The sequence below is a fragment of the Jaculus jaculus genome, chromosome 5 (assembly GCF_020740685.1).
Source record: "Jaculus jaculus isolate mJacJac1 chromosome 5, mJacJac1.mat.Y.cur, whole genome shotgun sequence".
Classification (NCBI taxonomy): domain Eukaryota; kingdom Metazoa; phylum Chordata; class Mammalia; order Rodentia; family Dipodidae; genus Jaculus; species Jaculus jaculus.
The window spans coordinates 12577412-12593499 of NC_059106.1; the positions used below are offsets into that span (position 1 = coordinate 12577412).

Consider the following 16088-nt stretch of genomic DNA (forward strand, 5'->3'; position numbering starts at 1 on the left):
CTTGATGTCACAGGGAACCCAGAAGGTATCAAATAGAGAAGTCAGTCCAGCATGGGACTCCTGGTGGGTGGGTGGAAACAGTAAAGGCCTAGCCACCAGAGACATGTTGTGGCTTGTTCCCTTGGGTGCAAACAGAGATCCCTAAATAGACCCTGACAAGTACCTCCTTCAAAGACTTTTATCACCACCCTTGTAACTAGCACTTCTGAAGTTTGCAGTCTTTTCTTTTTGGTTCTTTGAGATAGGGTTTTGCTCTAGTCCAGGCTGACCTGAAATTCACTATGTAGTCTCAGGGTAGCCTCGAACTCATGGCAATCCTCCTATCTCTGCCTCCCTAGTGCTGGGATTAAAGGCGTGTGTCACCACACCCAGTTCTGAAGTTTGCAATCTGATAAGCACAGGCTTGACCATGCCCTCTGATCCCCAACATGATAAGGCTTTGTCTTCCCCGTGGGTCACAAGGTGCCTTCCCCACAGGGAAATGCCTTTATGTGGGTACCCTCTGTTGTACTAGTGTACAAAAAAAGCTGTGGTTTCAAGACATTATGGAGTCAGATGGGTGCCAGCTACCATCTGGTATATGTCTGCTTTTCTTTCTCTTCAGTACATCTTTGCCAGGTGGCACAGTCTTGCTCCAAATTTCACATCCCCATGTGATCTTGTTTCTACAAGAATCATCACAGATGCAGCCATAGTTGATGTCTGCTTACTGAACACCATGTATGTCAGGCGATGCTACCCATTTGTGGCATTTTACTGAACATTCGCAGGCCCTTACAAAAGAGCTGCTGTCCTTGGTGACTCAGGAGGACATGGAAGCTTTGAGCAGAGGTCAAGCAAGACCACACCTCTCTTAGTTCCTAGGCTGAGACTCCACCACTCTTGTTTTTTCAGTCTTCTAAATATTCCTGGCACAATCATTTGTCCACCAAGCAGGTGTGCTTGTCCTGTGTCATTTTTGGTAGCTGGGGAAGGAACCGGGGCCTCTCACAGGCCAGGCAGGTGCTTGGCCACAGAAACACGTTCCCAGTTCTTTTCTGTCCCTTTCAGCGTCACTTCCTATGTGACTTAAACTAATGTACAATGTGCCCAGGTGGACCTGCATGTCCAAACGATTGAGGCGGTGCTGGGCTAAGACAAAGCCACCAATTACTGGATCCAAAAACAGGTACTGGGAAAGTGGCATTCAGGACAATGGGATCCTTTATTTCGTTCCAGGGATTGGTTTATGCTCAGAACTGAATTGAATAAAGTCTAATTAAACTTGAAAGCAAACAATGAAATAAAATATGTAGTAAAAGTATAAAAGGCTCCAAGTAAATTATAAGGCTTTTGCCCAAAGATTTGGAAAAAGCTGGGTATGGTGGCACACACATATATTCCCAGCACTTGGAAGACGGAGGCAGGCAGATGGCCATAAGTTTAAAGCCAGCCTGTGTTTGCATCAAGTTCAGGACAGCTGTGGAATGAGACCCTGCCTCAAAGACCACGGCAACAACAGAAAGATCAGGAAAGAAAAGCCAGAGAAGGAACACTTGCCCAGACAGCTGTGCTGACAACAGCAGACACACTCTGATAGCCCCCCACCCCAAGTCATGTGCTAGCCTGGCCTTTGTGATTCTCTGCAGGATACTTTCCCATTCTAGTTATTCTTTCATTCCTTACTCAGAGGCAGCCCTCCCCTGGCTTAATCACCATAGTTAAACTCGAGCTCAGCTGCACAGTGTGAGGGTGCGTTCACAGCATGCAGGTGGTTTATGGAAAGGGCAACATGACTATGAAGCCCATAGCATGCTTTCTTGATTTCTTAGTAGCCTTTTGCTGTTTTTTTTTTTCTTTTTTAAGGTAGGATTTCACTCTAGTCCAGGCTGACCTGGAATTCATTCACTCCTACCTCTGCCTTCCGAGTACTATGATTAAAGGCATATGCCACCATGCCCGGCCTCAAATATTTCATTTTTATTTACTCATTTAGAGAAAGTCAGGGAAAGAGAAAGAGGCAGACAGAGAGAGTGAAGGTGTGTGCCAGGGTCTCCAATTAGTGCAAACAAACTCCAGACATATGTGCCACCTTGTGCATCTGGCTTACGGGTCCTGGGGAATCAAACCTGGGTCCTTAGGCTTCGCAGGCAAGTGCCTTAACCTCTAAGCCATCTCTCCAGCCCCTTTTGCTGCTTTTTAATGGGCTGGGGAAGAGATGAAGACCTTTCATTAAGTGTGTGCATGCACGCACGCGTGCGTGCGTGCGTGTGTGTGTATGAGTGCACATGCACATGTTCATGTGTGTGGGAGTGCACATGCCACAAAACACATGTGGAAGTCAGAGGACCGCTTTCAGGTCATTGGAGGCAGGGCTTCTCACTCTGGGCTCTTGTTCTGCTGCTGTTTCTTGCTGCGCTTGCCCCCATGGGCTTCTGGGAGTCTCTGCCTCCGCTTTTCACCAGCGTCAGCTTGCTGGGATTACAGAAGCCTGCCCTAGCTGCTGGCTTTAAAAAAATATTTTTTTTTTATTTTTATTTAATTAAAATATATTTATTTATTTGAGAGAGGGAAAGAGGCAGGGAGAGAGAGAAAAAAAGAGAATGGGTACTCCAGGGTTTCCAGCCACTGCAAACGAACTCCAAATATATGCACCACCTTGTGCATTTGGCTTACATGGGTCCTGGGGAATAGAACTGATGTCCTTTAGCTTTGCAGGCAAGCACCTTAACCACTAAGCCATTTCTCCAGCCCCTTTAAAAAATATTTTTAATTTTTATTTATTTGAGAGAGAGAGAAGCAGAGATGGAGAGAGAGAATGGGCACACTAGGGCCTCCAGCCACTGCAAACTCCTGATGCAGCCATCACCTTCTGCATCTGGCTTACGTGGGTACTGAGGAATCACACCTGGGTCTTTAGCCTTTGCAGGCAAACACCTTAACCACTGAGAAATTTCTCCAGCCCAGTCTTTTGATTTTTAAAGTCCTGTGTGGGGGTTAGGGTGATAGCTCAGTTAGTTAAGTGCTTGACTCACACACATGAGGACCCGAGTTCAGTCCTCAGAGCCAATTTTTAAAAATGCTAGGTAAGCTCAGCATGATGGTTCATGCCTTTAATCCCAGCACTCGGGAGGCAAAGGTAGGAGGATCGCTCTGAGTTCAAGACCACCCTGAGACTACATAGTGAATTCCAGGTCAGCCTGGGCTAGAGTGAGACCCTACCTTAAAAACAACAACAACAACAAAAATGCTAGGTAAGGTGGCATGTGCTTATATTTCCCCTGTTGGGGTGCAGACAGGAGGATCCTGGGGCTTGCTGGACAGTCAGTCCAGCCTAGGTGAGTTTCAGACTCTGAGAGACCCTGTCTTAAAAAAAGCGAATGGGGGCTGGAGAGATGGCTTAGCGGTTAAGCACTTGCCTGTGAAGCCTAAGGACCCTGGCTCGAGGCTTGGTTCCCTAGGTCCCACGTTAGCCAGATGCACAAGGGGGCGCACGCGTCTGGAGTTCGTTTGCAGAGGCTGGAAGCCCTGGCGTCCCATTCTCTCTCTCTCCCTCTATCTGTCTTTCTCTCTGTGTCTGTCGCTCTCAAATAAATAAATGAATAAAAATAAAAATAAATAAAAATAAAAATAAAAGCGAATGGTTGAGCCAGGCATGGTGGTGCACACCTTTAATCCCAGCACTCGGAAGGCAGAGTTAGGAGGATTGCCATGAGTTCGAGGCCACCCTGAGATTCCATAGTGAATTCCAGGTCAGCCTGGGCTAGAATGAAATCCTACTTTAAAAAAACAAAAAACAAACAAACAAAAAAAGCGGATGGCGCCAGGCATGGTGGTGCGTACCTTTAGTCCCAGCATTCAGGAGGCAGAGGTAGGAGGATCACCATGAGTTCAAGGCCACCCTGAGACCACATAGTAAATTCCAGGTCAGCCTGAGCCAAAGTGAGACCCTACCTCGATGCCCCCCCGCAAAAAAAAGTGGATGGTACCTGAGGAACAACACCTGACACTGTCCCCTGACCTCCACATGCACATGTGCACACACATGTGTAAGTTCACCCACACACATGTACCTGCACATATATGAATGAACACACACACACACTCTCCTGAGTGGGACAACAGGCAGTGTATTGTCAGGTAGACACACTTGGATTCAAATCCAGGTAGCTGGTGGTAGTGACAATGGACAGGTTACTTGATTTGTACTTTGTGACTTGAATTAGAAGTAACCTCACATATTTTAGGCAAGCACTATCAATATTTCATCTCAAATTCAATCAGTCATCAGAACAAGCCCCTTTGCACTTTGTCTCTCTCCCCGCGTGGCACCTCAGAGCGGGGCTGCTTCCCTGTGGAGCCCTTGTGGGGCGCGGGGATCTCAGCATCAAAGGCAAGACCTTCGCTGGGTCTAGAAACAGCCCAGCAGGAAACAGTTCTGTGATCACCCCAGTTCTCTACTGTGAAAGCAAGAACAGTCAAGGCCCCATGGAGCTGACAGAAGGGGGGCTGTACTGAGACTCAGGGCTGGGGGTGCGCCGGGCGGGGCGGGGGTGGTGGAGCAGAGTGAACCAGCATGTCCCACCTGCTGCTCCAGTGGGTCACCACAGGGTCTTGTGGTGCCTTGGATTCTTCTTGCAAAGGTGATGTCTAGTGATGGGGTTTCCTGACAGGCCACCCAGCCCCTGGGAGGGTGCAACACTTCTTCACAAACATCACAGCATGGTGTTTGCTTGGGGAAGCACCGCATGGTGCCCCAGCCTGTTCTCCACAACTGGGGATAGGAAGCGCTTCATCATCCAGGGTGTTTCCAAACACGCCCCACTAGAGGAGTGAGTTCTTAACGTCATGTTAATGATATCTAGAGTAGTCAAACATTGAGCCAATGCCAAAAAAAAAGAGGGAAAAATAACAGGGGTATTCATGATTGGTAGTCACACAACCAAACTTTTTATTGAAGTGGAACACACATACAGAAAAGCACCCAAAAGTGTGCACAGGTGGGGGGATTCTCACAAGTTAAACACATGCAGGGACCAGTAGCCAGACCCAGAGACAGAACATCCCAGAAGCCCAGCCGGGTCTCACCTCTGCACTGCCGCTTTGGGTGGAGCCCCGGTCTCTCCTCCTCGCAAGAGCTGGGATCAGTCCTGCTTGGCTTTGCACCGGAGAAGAACAGAATCGAGTGGTGGGACTTTCTCACCTCAGTCACCACAGGCTTGTGAGCAGCGCAGCACACTGTGGGTGGAGGCCAAGACCCTCTTTCTCCTGCCTTACAGTGGCCTTTCATCGAATTACCTTCACTTGCTTATCCTTTCGACCTGGGTATCTGGGGTTCTTTCTGGTACACAGGCACTAAGAACAATGGTTCAATTCCATTCTAGTGTGTTTCTTTTGGTGATTATATGTAGACATTTCTGTTGGGTATAACTCAGGAGTAGAATTGTCCGGTCACATGGTATTTACATCCAGGGGAAGGTATTTCATGGAATAATGAGCTTACTGGACCTAGCTCAGAGACTCAAGGAATTTAAAGAAAGCTAGAAGGGAGATGTACAAATGTGGGTCTCCCAGGACATTGTTACCACTGGGTATACTGTTCCTGCAGCCTGTCACCCTAGATAGTTCCCTTCTTACTATGGCCCTCCCCTGGGACCACTTCAGCTTCTGAGAAATGATTATAAACATCTCTTCTCCTGTGTTACTTTCTCCAGGCTCAAAGCACTAATCTTGGGGACCCGAGTAATCTGCCTGAGTCCGACTACTCCCTTGCAGGAATGGAGCTGGAAATGGGGCATCTGAGAAGGAGCCGATCCTACTTTAGCTTACTCAGTGGGAGGTGGGTGCCACATCTCACTAAATTCACACATGGGGAGTGGCGTCACATACAAATGTAGTGATAAAGGGACCACAGCTAGTGACCAGGATGGAACTATGAAATGACAGTGTCTAGTACAGGTACAGTCCGTGACATCAGCTGACTTTTCCTATCCACCTTAACTGACAGATGGAATGTGGTTCTCGTAGCCCAGGGGCATGCAGGTGCCTTTAAGGTAAGGATCGGAGTTCAAGTACAGTAAGGAGGAGCAATCCACAAAACAATGCCCGAGGTTTGGGAGGAAGGGGTACCGTGAGGAGAGAGAGCAGCGTGCCTCAGTGGATGTGAGGATGATAAATGGAAAATGGAGGGGTAGTAAAACAAAAACAAGGAGCAATAAAGTTTCGTGGGAGGTTAGAAGCATGTTTTTCTCCTGACCCAGTTTTGCCACCGCCAGGGCTATCCTGCTTCCTCGGCCTCTCTCACGTGTTCTGTAGCTTGCGCTCTGCTGCCTCAGGTTAATGACGCTGCCACGGACCACAGAGCGAGGGGATCCTTGTCACAGCCCAGACCACAGAGGGGCTGACGTCTTAGTCTCATGCCCCGAGCACAGCTCTGTTACCCTCTGCACTTTAAAGAGACAAAGAGCAATGTCCATGAAGGCTGCACGGGGTGGCAGTCCACCAAGGCTGTCAACGAGGGGAGCAAACCACGAGTTGCTGTGAACACTGTCATTGCCTCCAGGGAGGCATTCTTCATTCCTCTACGAAGCTACTCATCTCTTCTAACACTACAGCTTGTCCTCTGACACATGTTGGATTTAAGTGATAATCAGAGCCTCCTTGAGTTCCTCCCAGACAGAAAAGCAGGAGAAGTAATTAACATTGTCTCCAACTGGCAGGCTAGAACAGCTCAGACACACCATGGCTTGCCCTGCCGCAGACAGAAAGACTCTTCTGGAGCCAGAGAAGTGGCAGTTTCCAAATATACACAACAGGCCAAGCCACAGCTGTGGTCTGCCCTCTCCATCAGAAGGGTGTGAGTGTGCTCTGGTCATGACCTACAGGAACGTCTTGGCAAACTCCAGGACGAAATGCTGTCTAGTCTTCCTCCAGGCATCTACAGATCACATTCCACAAAAGCTGGAACCTGGGCAAAGGTGGGAGACAGGTGTGCAACCGTTGCAGCACATGTATTTGCTTCCTGATGTGCAGTTAGCATTGTGCCCGAGCACCTGCAAACATGCTCACCTGGCAGGTGTCACAGTCTAGGGGTGCAGGGAGGTCTCTGGGGCTGGCCCACCTGCATGGAAATCCTGGTTTGCCCACTTCCTGTCTGTAGCCTTGGATGGATGACATCACCATGCTGTGCCTCCAGTTCTCTAAAACAGACTGTCGCTCACAGTGTTGATTGTTAGAGGGTCAAACATGTCAACTCCATCAATGCTCACTCAGTGGATGGCACTATAAACCGCTCTAATTCACTCTTGCAACACAGGGACTAACCCTGTTGGGGCCCCAGAAGGCGGCACGATGCCCTCCATTAGAATACCAAGTAGGAGCCAGCAGGCAGGGAGAGGGGCATTTGGAATCCGTGAACATCTACAGTCAAGTCTGCCCAGTGTCTATCCCATGTGCCCTTTCCGAGGAGCACCAGCTCCAGAAAAGTCAGTAATAAGCAATTGAGACAATGGCTGTCTACAGAGCTGGGCCAAACTGCCCTGAAGACACTCATGAAGACGTCATTCCAGCCCCGTGTGGTGAAGCCCAGGCAGGAGACAGAAGCCTCCCCTGCACATTTCTTTTAGTTGAGCTGCTCTCATTTCATCCTGAATTATTGTACATGGGAGGACACTTGGGCACAAGTTTTTTGTTTTTATTTCTGTAAGCTTGGGAATTGATCTTTCAAAATTATAAACCTGTAAATCCATAATTTTACATGGAACATTTGTAATTTGGCCATAGAAATGTTTGTTTCTTTCCCTATGGATGAAGGTCACAAAAATGAAAACAGAACAGGAGAAGAAATTGAATGTCATGAGGAAAACATGATCAAATAGGACGAGCCCAGGCCATGGTTAGTTGATCAGGTATGGAAGCGGTGAGGATGGCTCTCCACAGCCTGCATGCAGTCCCTACAAGGAATTTTCTTTTACAACAGGAAAGGATGTACTTCATCACTACGGGCATTAGAGAATGGTGCAAAAGAACTTCTTCTCCCGGAAAGGGTTTTCTGATGCAGGCACTGGGATGAGGAGGGGGTCCTCCCGAACGTGGGCTTCACAGTAGGCCAGGAGGTCCGCGGCGGCCTGGGAGACCTGCAGGGACATAGCACAGGTGTGCAGTTAAGGGCAGATCAAAGAACAGGTCCACTGAGGAAGTCCATGTAGGGAGTGGCCACGCCAAAACGCAGCTGTGTGGTGGGCTTGGCCGGCAGCAAGGCCAGAAGCCTGCGGCTGGGGCTGCTCTGGAGTGCTAGGTGAGCATTCTGAGAAGTCCAAAGGCTGTGCTTGGGATGTGGCTCAGGGATAGGCTTTCTGCCTAATATGCACAAGGCTGTGGGTTCAAGCCCCATCAGTGCCAGAAAGCAAACAAACAGAGTGTGGAGGGCTGGCAAGAAGCTTCAGATGTTCTTGTCACACTCACAGATGGGGAAGAAAGACAGTAATCTCATAGTGAATAACACGGAAGCAGTACCAGGCCAAGCCCGGGGCTCATACTCAGTATTAATGGTTTTATTGCAGTTCATCCTCATGATTAAACCAAGAGAGAGAGTTTGTCCCCTTCAATAAGACTACAGTTAGCTCTTTTTTTTTTTTTTTTTTGTGGTAGCTCAGGCTGACCTGGAATTAATTAACTATGTAGTCTTAGGGTGGTCTTGAACTCATGATGATCTTCCTACCTCTGCCTTTGCCTCCCGAGTGCTGGGATTAAAGGTGTGTGCCACCATGCCGGCTTAAAAATATATATTTTATCGTGGGCTGGAGGAATGGCTTAACGGTTAAGGCATTTGCCTGCAAAGCCAAAGGCCTGAGGTTTGATTCCTTAGGACCCACATTAGCCAGATGCACAAGGGGGTACATGCATCTGGAGTTCATTTTCAGTGGCTGGAGGCCCTGGCGTGCCCATTCTCTCTCTCTTTCTGTCAAATAAATAAAAATAAATAAATAATTTTTTTTAAAATAAACTTTAGTGGGCTGGAGATGGCTTACCGGTTAAGGCATTTGCCCACAAAACCAAAGGACCTCAGTTAAATTCCTCAGTTCCCACATAAGCCAGATATACAAGGTGGCACATGTGTCTGGAGTTCGTTTGCAGTGGCTGGAGGCCCATTCTCTTTCAATCTCTGTCTCTCTCTCTCACTCTTTTAAATAAACAAAAATTTAAAAAATATTAAAAATATATTTTATTAATTTATTTGTGAGGAGAGGAGAGACAGAATGGGTGCACCCTGCCACTCTAAAAAAGTCTAGACACATGCACCACTTTGTGCATCTGGCTTTACATGGGTACCAGGGAATCAAACCAAGGCCGTCAGGATTTGCAAGCAAGCACCTTGAATGCTGAGCCATCTTTCCAGCCCTTAGCTATGTTGCACATGCTCAGGTCTTTTAATGTCTGGTGACCACTGTAAAGAGCTGCTGGTTCACACCAGGAGTCCTTTTCCTTGCATTTTCCTTCCAGACTTCCTCTTTACTTTCTTTCTTTAATTTTTTTTGTTTTTAATTAATTAATTACTTTTTTTTTGAAGTAGGTTCTTACTCTATCCCAGGCTGATCTGGAACTCACTATGTAGCTCCAGGCTGGCCTGGAACTCACAGCAATCCCTCTACCTCTGACTCCCAAGTGCTGGGATTAAAGGTGTGCACCACCACACCCAGCTCTCTGTTTTTTCAAGGTAGGGTCTCACTCTAGCCCAGGCTGACCTGGAATTCACTATGTAGTCCCAGGCTGGCCTCAAATTCATGGCAATCCTCCTACCTCTGCCTCCCCACTGCTGGGATTAAAGGTGTGTGTCACCATGGCAGGCTCCTCTCTCATTCTTATATCCTTCTCTCTCTATATATATATACAATAAAGACTAGGGCAGAAATTAATGAGATAGAACCCCCCCCCCAAAAAATACAAAGAATCAATGAAACAAAGAGTTGGTTCTTTGAAAGGATAAACAAGATTGATATACCTTTAGCAAACCTGACCAAAAGAAAGAGAGAAGAGGGGGCTGGAGACATGGCTTAGCGGTTAAGGCATTTGCCTGCAAAGCCAGAAAATCCCGGTTTGACTCTTCAAGACCCACATAAGCCAGATGCACAAGGGGCGCATGCATCTGGAGTTTGTTTACAGTGGCTGGAGACCCTGGAATGCCCATTCTCTCTCTTTCTCCTTCCCTCTGCCCCTCCCTCTCTCTGCTTCTTTCTCCCTCTCAAATAAATAAATAAATAAATAAATAAATAAATAAATAAAAATATTAAACAAAAAAAAAAAAGAAAGAGAGGAAGCCAGGCATGGTGACGCATGCCTTTAATTCCAGCACTTGGGAGGTGGAGGTAGGAGGATCGCCGTGAGTTCGAGGCCACCCTGAGACTATGTAGTTAGTTCCAGGTCAGCCTGGACCAGAGTGAGACCCTACCTCAAGAGAACACACACACACACACACACACACACACACACAGACAAAAAATTAAATAAATAAAGAGAGAAGAGACACAAATTAATAAAATTAGAGTTGAAAAGGCATCATCACAACAGATATCAGAGAAATTCAAAAATCTTAGGGACATACTATAAGAGCATATACTCTACTAGGTTTGAAAATCTGAAAGAAGTGGATGATTTCCTTGATTTATATGCCCTACCTAAATTAAATCAAGATGAAATTAGTCACTTAAATAGACCTATAACAAGTATGTAGATCCAAGCAGTTAACAAAAATCTCCCAACTAAAAAATTCCAGGCCCAGATGGATTCACTAGTGAATTTTACCAGACCTTCAAGGAAGAACTAACACCAATGCTTCTTAAGCTCTTCCATAAAATAGAAAAAGAAGGAATCCTACTAAACTCCTTCTACAAAGCCAGCATCACCCTGATACCAAAACCAGGCAAAGATAAAACAAAAATAAGAAAATGACAGACCAATTTCCCTCATGAACGTAGATGCAACAATTCTCCCTTTCTTCCTTCTTCTTTCATTATTTTTGTTTTTCTTTCATCTGCGTGTGTTTGCATGTGTACGTAGGGGTGTGTGTGCATGCATGTAGAGGCCAGAGAACAAACTTGGTGTTGTTCCTCAGGAAATGTCCACCTCTTTTGACACAGGGGCTCTCAGTGGTCCGTAGTTCACCAAGTAGCGCAGACTGGCTATCCAGCAAGCGTGAGCGACCTGCCCTTCTCCACCTCTCCAGTGACATGGGCTCCTGGGATCGAACTCAGGTGCTCATGCTAACAAAGCAAGCCCTCTACCAGCTGAGTTCAACCCAAGACTTCACTGAATGTTCACACTCCGCAATGATTCGTCAAACTGCTTCCAGAGCCCAGAGAAAGAAAGAGCTGGGGGGAGAGGATAGCATGTGAGAGGGAGATGGGGGGACCAGCTCTTCCTGCCATGGGCCTGTGTCATATGCTCAATGGATGAATGGCCCATGAGTTCACTCAGCCTCCAATTATGCTGTTCCCCAGCGAATTCTCACTGGAGGCTTGCAGGCAGGGGCATGATATGCATGCCAGGCGGCCTCAAGCCATCCACAGTACGTTCCATGGCTACATCTTCTCTGAATGATGAACATGTTTCACAGTGACCGGGGAAATACTCAAAAGGTCACACCCACACAATCTGCTTTTGAGTTTTTCATTTTCCAACGACTTGTAGACATTTTTCTGATTTCCAACTCAGAGCTGCTTGTGTTAGCAGTGGACACGATGCTACAGCTGTCAGTAGGGATATAAGAAGACTTTTTTTTTTTCCTTCTAAATAAATTAACCAGAACTGAAATGGAGAGATCAACCTGAATCAGGACAAAGCCAACATTGGCTGGGAGTGCAGGACGGAGAAATGAATCCCGGAGGGAGCTGCTTCCTGGGGTGCTGGGTCTGCGTCTCTGACACAGGATTCTTGTCCCATCGCCGTCCCTAAAGTAGCTGTGTGACCTTTGACAAGGTGACATGTTCTCTGGGCTTCACCTCTCTGGAGTGGCAGATCTCTCCGCACGTGCTGTCAGTCAGCTTGTCCGTGGTCCTGTCTTCAATAGGGTCACAGCCAGGATTTCACGTGATGTGGAATGGGAGTGTTTGAAGTTTGCAAGGTTTACAAAGACGCCCACATAGGGGCTTCCCAGGGGAAGGTCCAGTGACTTGAGAAACTGTGACAAGGGATGAGAGCACGGAGCACAGACATGAGATGACCCTGAGGCCACAGTCTCGGTGGACACGTAGGAGACACGCCGCGTGGTGGGAGGGGAGCAGTGGGGCACAGCCATGGGCTGGGGAGGAGCGGCCCGTATGCGCTTATTTGCTGCCATCTTGGGGTGAAAGCCTAGGACTCCCTGACTGCCTCAGGCATACCCCCCCACCCCACAGCTCACTCACCAGGCTCAGACACATAGAGGCTACATCATTCTCCCTCGACCACCTGGATGAGTGGTTTGACCTCACCCTGCAGCCTGCTTGGCACCCCTTAGGAGTAAGTCAATACCCACAAGTGGCCATACTGGAGCCTCTGCTTCCTCCTGGGCTGACATTGGGAGCTTCCAGCAGGAGCCAGGGAGCAATGAGCTCCCTCGCACTCCAGTTTTAATTTTCCTGTCTGTGTCCCCACTGCGACGGACTGCACCTTCAAACGGTGAGCCCAGGTACGCCCTTCCTTCCTTCATTTGCTTTTCTCAGGTGCTTCGTCACAATAGGAAGAAAACCAACCAATACACTAACATATGGGCATTAACTAACTTAAACTTCTCTTGGGGATGAATGGGAAGGTTTTCTTAGTCAGCCTTAAATTGATTTTTGTGATCGAAAGTTTTCTTTTTTCTTTGTTCCTAGAAAATATAGGCAGCAGACATGTCTAGAGCTCAAAACATCTGCTGTCTTTGAAATATAAAATAGACAATTTTGTAGACAAAATTATATCATGGTAAGAAGCTGACAGCAGCCTTGATGGTTTCTCACCAGATTTCAAATTCACTGTGATCGGATTCTCTGAGCACCCCTGCCCCTCACCTCAGTATCCAGCTGCTAGGGTTACAAGGCAGCAGATGCTGAGGGAAATTGGTAGGCTGGGAACAACTGTGGAATTTTCCCATTGCATTTCAGAGTCAAAGAGGTGATTAAAACAGCCCAAGTTAGCACATAGTCCTGTTAGTTGCACCATAATTACAAGCTTCAATGATGGGAGAAAATGCTGCAATTACTATAGTCACATTCCATGACAAGACAGATGACATAATTGCTACTCTCGCTGTGACGCCCACCACACGCGTCCTGTGTATCTGAAGTCCAGAGAGCCACACCCACCTGAACAATGTAACTTGGAATCAATTAGAGGCATCTTAGTTCCTTTCACCTGTCTCTCCCTCCACCCCAGACAACAAAGCAGCACTGTGGTGAGGGGCACAGCCGGGGGTGCCACAGAAAACAAACTCCCGAAGGAATCTTATAAGAACACAGGAATGCAACTTAATGAAATAAGAACATGAGTAAGGAAAGAGAAATAATGAAGAAACACCAAACAGAAATACTAGAAATGCAAAGCAGAGTAAGTCAAATAGAAAACTCTGTAGAAAGTCTCAGCAGCACAATGGATCAAGTAGAAGACAGAATATCTAAACTAGAAGACCAGGTGGCAGATCTAATACAGGCCAACAGAGAGAAAGACGAACTAATAGGAAGGCATGAATGGGAGTTTTAAGACATTTGGGACACTATGAGGAGATCAAACATAAGAATGTGATTCAGCATGAGACAACCATATCTTCCATAAGATCAGGCTTAGTGCACCCTCCAACAGAGGCCACCATGTGACCTTCACTCCAGCAGTACCCTCAGGACATCACAACAGCGTGCCTCACCTCTAAATTCTGGGCAGAAGTTGAAGGGGAAATTCTTCTGAATTCTTCTTCCTTCTAACACAGAAAGTATTTGAGACCAACTATTGTTACCTTCACGTTGCTGACACAAAAAACAGCACAAGGGAGGAAAAGATTTGTTATGTTGGTTCCCAGTCTCAAGGGGAAGCTCCATGATGGCAGGGGAAAGTATGGCATGAGCAGACGCTGCACGTCACCTCTGCCACAGCAGGTGGACAACAGCCCAGAGCCCATCCTAGCAACACACCTCCTCCAGCAAGGCTCCACCTCCTAAATTTCCACCAGCTGGGGATCAAGCATTCAGAACACATGAGTTTATGGGGACATCTGATTTCACATCAACATTCCAGTTCCACAGAGCAATCTCCAGATACTTATGTATCATGCCTCTCAGTGCATTCCTGATCAATAGCGGCACTGCTTAGTCATTGAGAGATGGCTTGTGTGGGGAGGGGCTCCTGTTTCCCTGATGGTCCCCAGTCACAGAGAGCCTCGAGTGGGGGATGGTATCTGGAGGTGGGTGTCATTAGGGTAATGAGGCAGATGAAAGAGCAGAACAACAGAAAGCCCCTATCTACCCTGTGAAGTTTCTCACAGTGCTTCTTCCCTCCTACCAGAGTTGACTGCACACGAGGAGGTAGATCTAAGTGCCAGGAGAGAAAGGGGTGGAAGAGGCTACACCTCTGCCTAAGGAGCTAATCACAGTGAATGGCTGCAATTTTCCTCAATGGTACAGTCATTGGTAAGTTGACCACACTCGGTAAATAGTCCATCAAGTTCACCTTAGTGACAGCTGTTATTACATGGCTACCACAGGGCCGACAGTGCCCAGCTTGTAAAACCTACACCTGACCTGCATCCACCCTGACTCAACCAAGCCCTTTCCATAGGTCAGCAGAAGTCTCAGCTGAGCAGCTGCTGAAGGAGGAGACAAACTGGGCCAGCTGAGCAGCTCCAGTACAACTCCAGGTGCCTGCCACAGCCTCCCCTCCCCCAACCGCCAGAGCTGGGGAGCCGCTGGAGAACCACCCCCACCCACATAGCACCCAGCACAGCTGATGGGAACAGCAGATCCACCAACCCAGCCTGCCTAGCCGAGCTCACAGCACAACAAGAAGAGACCCAGGGGACACGCAGCATAGGTGAGACCTGGGGCCATCCCAAAAGATGACAGGCCTCCTTACACCGGGTCGATCCCTGCCCCAAAGCCTGGTGCACAGGCCTGCAGTGGAAGTGCCACCCACACCTTCCATGTCAGGGAAGGTTATGTGCTAGATCTGACTGATGGTCAGCTTTGCCAAAACCCAAGCATCAAATTAATTCAAGATGCAAAATCTCCACATTACGTTACAAAACCCACAAACTATCAAGACAATTCCACCAAAACTTATAAATCCACCAGAAATGAACTCCAGTGAAACTGATTTAGATGAAATACCTGACAAAAATTCAAAAGAATGATTATATCTATGTTCAAAGAAATCAAAGAAGAAAACAAACTCCTGAAGGAATCTTACAAGAACACAGGAATGCAACTTAATGAAATAAGAACATGAGTAAGGAAAGAGAAATAATGAAGAAATACCAAACAGAAATACTAGAAATGCAATGCAGAGTAAGTCAAATAGAAAATTCTATAGAAAGTCTCAGCAGCACAATGGATCAAGGAGAAGACAGAATATCTAAACTAGAAGACCAGGTGGCAGATCTACTACAGGCCAACAAAGAGAAAGATGAACTAATAGGAAGGCATGAATGGGAGTTTTAAGACATTTGGGACACTATGAAGAGATCAAACATAAGAATTCAGGGTATAGAAGAAGGAGAAGAATTTCACTCCAAAGGCATAATAGGTATCTTCTTCCTCTTCTTCTTCTTTTTTGGTTTTTCAAGGTAGGGTCTCACTCTAGTTCAGGCTGACCTGGAATTCACTATGTAGTCTCAGGGTGGCCTGGAACTCATGGTGATCCTCCTACTTCTGCCTCCCAAGTGCTGGGATTAAAGGCACGTGCCACCATGCCTGGCCATGGTATGTATTTTCAGCAAAATCATAGAAGGAAAATTTCCCCCAAATAGGAAAGAGATGTCAATACAGATACAGCCTTAAGAACACCAAACAGATAAAACTAGGAAAGAACCTCTCATCATTATATTATAATTAAACTACTAAACACACAAACCAAAGAAAATATGTTGAAAGCAGTTAGAGAGAAGC

The 16088-nt window shown here is 47.1% G+C and overlaps 1 protein-coding gene across 1 annotated transcript in view; it reads right to left on the reverse strand.

The window, feature by feature from the left end:
• Positions 1 to 4899: 4899 nt before the first annotated feature.
• The window catches only part of Gng4 (G protein subunit gamma 4), a 36571-nt gene continuing 25382 nt past the window's right edge, over positions 4900 to 16088 (reverse strand). The window contains exon 4 of the mRNA XM_045151020.1: positions 4900 to 8114. Coding sequence (XP_045006955.1) covers positions 7986 to 8114 — 129 coding nt within the window. The 3' untranslated portion in view covers positions 4900 to 7985. The remainder of the gene's footprint in view (positions 8115 to 16088) is intronic.